General features: G+C 42.4%; 1 protein-coding gene across 1 annotated transcript in view; it reads left to right on the top strand.

The window, feature by feature from the left end:
* The window catches only part of LOC119581644 (rhodopsin-like), a 6,423-nt gene extending 4,452 nt beyond the window's left edge, over positions 1–1,971 (top strand). The window contains exon 2 of the mRNA XM_037929768.1: positions 723–1,971. Coding sequence (XP_037785696.1) covers positions 723–1,853 — 1,131 coding nt within the window. The 3' untranslated portion in view covers positions 1,854–1,971. The remainder of the gene's footprint in view (positions 1–722) is intronic.
* The last annotated feature ends 81 nt before the right edge of the window (positions 1,972–2,052 follow it).

Genomic DNA, 2,052 nt, shown 5'->3' with positions numbered 1-2,052 from the left:
AACCTGATAAGTATAAAAAAGAGGTTAATTAAGTTAACTATAATCAGACAAAGTTTAGTCCTGATCTTTATATTTAAACATTTAGTAGGGTTTCAATTAAAAAGTATTCCATAATGTCATAATCATGTGCATCACAATATTCGTCAAAGGAAATTAAAGATGCATTTTCTGTTAAGATTGCTGAGAACTATATATGCTTATTTAGATATTATATGAATGTACCGAGGATAATACAACACAGGAAAGAACAGAATGCATAAATATCGTTCTAGAACTTTTAAAATAGAACAAGCATAGACAGGCATGTCTGTTTGTAAAAAGTAGAGGATAAAGACGTCAGTAATCTTATAATGCAAGTACAAGGCTCCAGCTGACTATAAAAGAGCTGCACCCACGCGTGTTCTCTCAGTTACCTTGTGGGACTCAGCCAGAGAGGAAGTGCTTCACGCCGAAGTAGTTCGATTTTGAAATTTCTTCGGCTGGAAATCTTTTGCCATAAAGGTAATATCATTGAAAAGCAATGTTCTTTCACTCGATATTCATACTAGTTTTTTCATCAGTCTTCATCAAAATGTGCAAATGAAATCAGATTATACAAATGCTAGGTATTTTGCCATGCATATTTCCTTGTTCATGTGTTGTATTATATGTGTTAATCATCTACATATAAACTTTTGCAGTCCGTTTTTATGTGATAAAGTAATCTATAAAATTCATTACAGATGTCGAGTTGGAACAACCCAGTTCAGGACACTGTCCTTCCATCCACCAACCCTTATGGCAACTATACAGTGGTAGACACTGTGCCAGAAAGCATGCTCCATATGGTGCATTCTCACTGGTACCAGTTCCCTCCCATGAATCCTCTCTGGTATGGTCTTCTTGGCTTCTGGATGACTATCATGGGAACACTATCTGTGGCTGGTAACTTCGTAGTCATCTGGGTATTCATGAATACCAAGAGTCTGCGAACACCTGCCAACCTGTTAGTCGTCAACCTGGCCATCTCCGACTTCTTCATGATGCTTACCATGACTCCTCCTCTCCTGGTCAACGCTTATTGGGGAACATGGATTCTCGGTGCATTCTTCTGTGAGGTCTACGCTTTCCTCGGTTCTTTCTTCGGCTGCGTGTCCATCTGGTCCATGGTCTTCATCACTGCTGACCGATACAACGTCATCGTCAAGGGAGTATCTGCTGAACCTCTCACATCTGGTGGTGCTATGATGAGGATTGCTGGCACTTGGCTTTTCACTCTTGCCTGGTGCCTTCCTCCTTTCTTCGGATGGAACCGATATGTACCTGAGGGTAACATGCTTGCCTGTGGTACTGACTACCTGACAGAGACTGAACTCTCCAGGAGCTATCTGTACGTCTACTCTGTATGGGTATATCTCTTCCCTCTTGCCTACATCATCTACAGCTACACTTTCATCGTTAAGGCTGTTGCTGCTCACGAGAAGGGAATGCGAGAACAGGCCAAGAAGATGGGAGTTAAGTCTCTGAGAAGCGAGGAAGCCCAAAAGACCTCTGCTGAGTGCCGTCTGTGCAAGGTTGCTCTCATGACCGTCACCTTGTGGTTCATGGCTTGGACCCCCTACTTTGTCATCAACTGGGGAGGAATGTTCAACAAACCTATTGTCACTCCTCTTTTCTCTATCTGGGGATCCGTTTTCGCCAAGGCCAACGCCGTCTACAACCCCATCGTGTACGCCATCAGCCACCCCAAGTACCGAGCTGCCCTTGAGAAGAAGCTGCCTTGCCTTGCCTGCAGTACTGAAGGAAGAGATGGCGGTTCTGATGCTGCTTCCAATGCCACTGCTCAGAGTACTGAGAAGGCCGAGTCTGCCTAAGGAACTCATACCAGTATTTTTTCTAATACAAAGGTTTTTAAACGATAACAGTGGAAAGAGACAAACTCTTGTCCCAAATCCCTTGTTAATTATTTCAAATAAAAACTCCCAGCATCAACCACTTGAGTATGATATCCCCGTAATAAAACGAATGATACAGAAATGAGAAGAATGTATTCCAGTTATAAACTGTTCTCAG

Source organism: Penaeus monodon, chromosome 15 (assembly GCF_015228065.2).
Source record: "Penaeus monodon isolate SGIC_2016 chromosome 15, NSTDA_Pmon_1, whole genome shotgun sequence".
Lineage (NCBI taxonomy): Eukaryota > Metazoa > Arthropoda > Malacostraca > Decapoda > Penaeidae > Penaeus > Penaeus monodon.
This window is presented reverse-complemented; position numbering and strand designations above follow the sequence as displayed.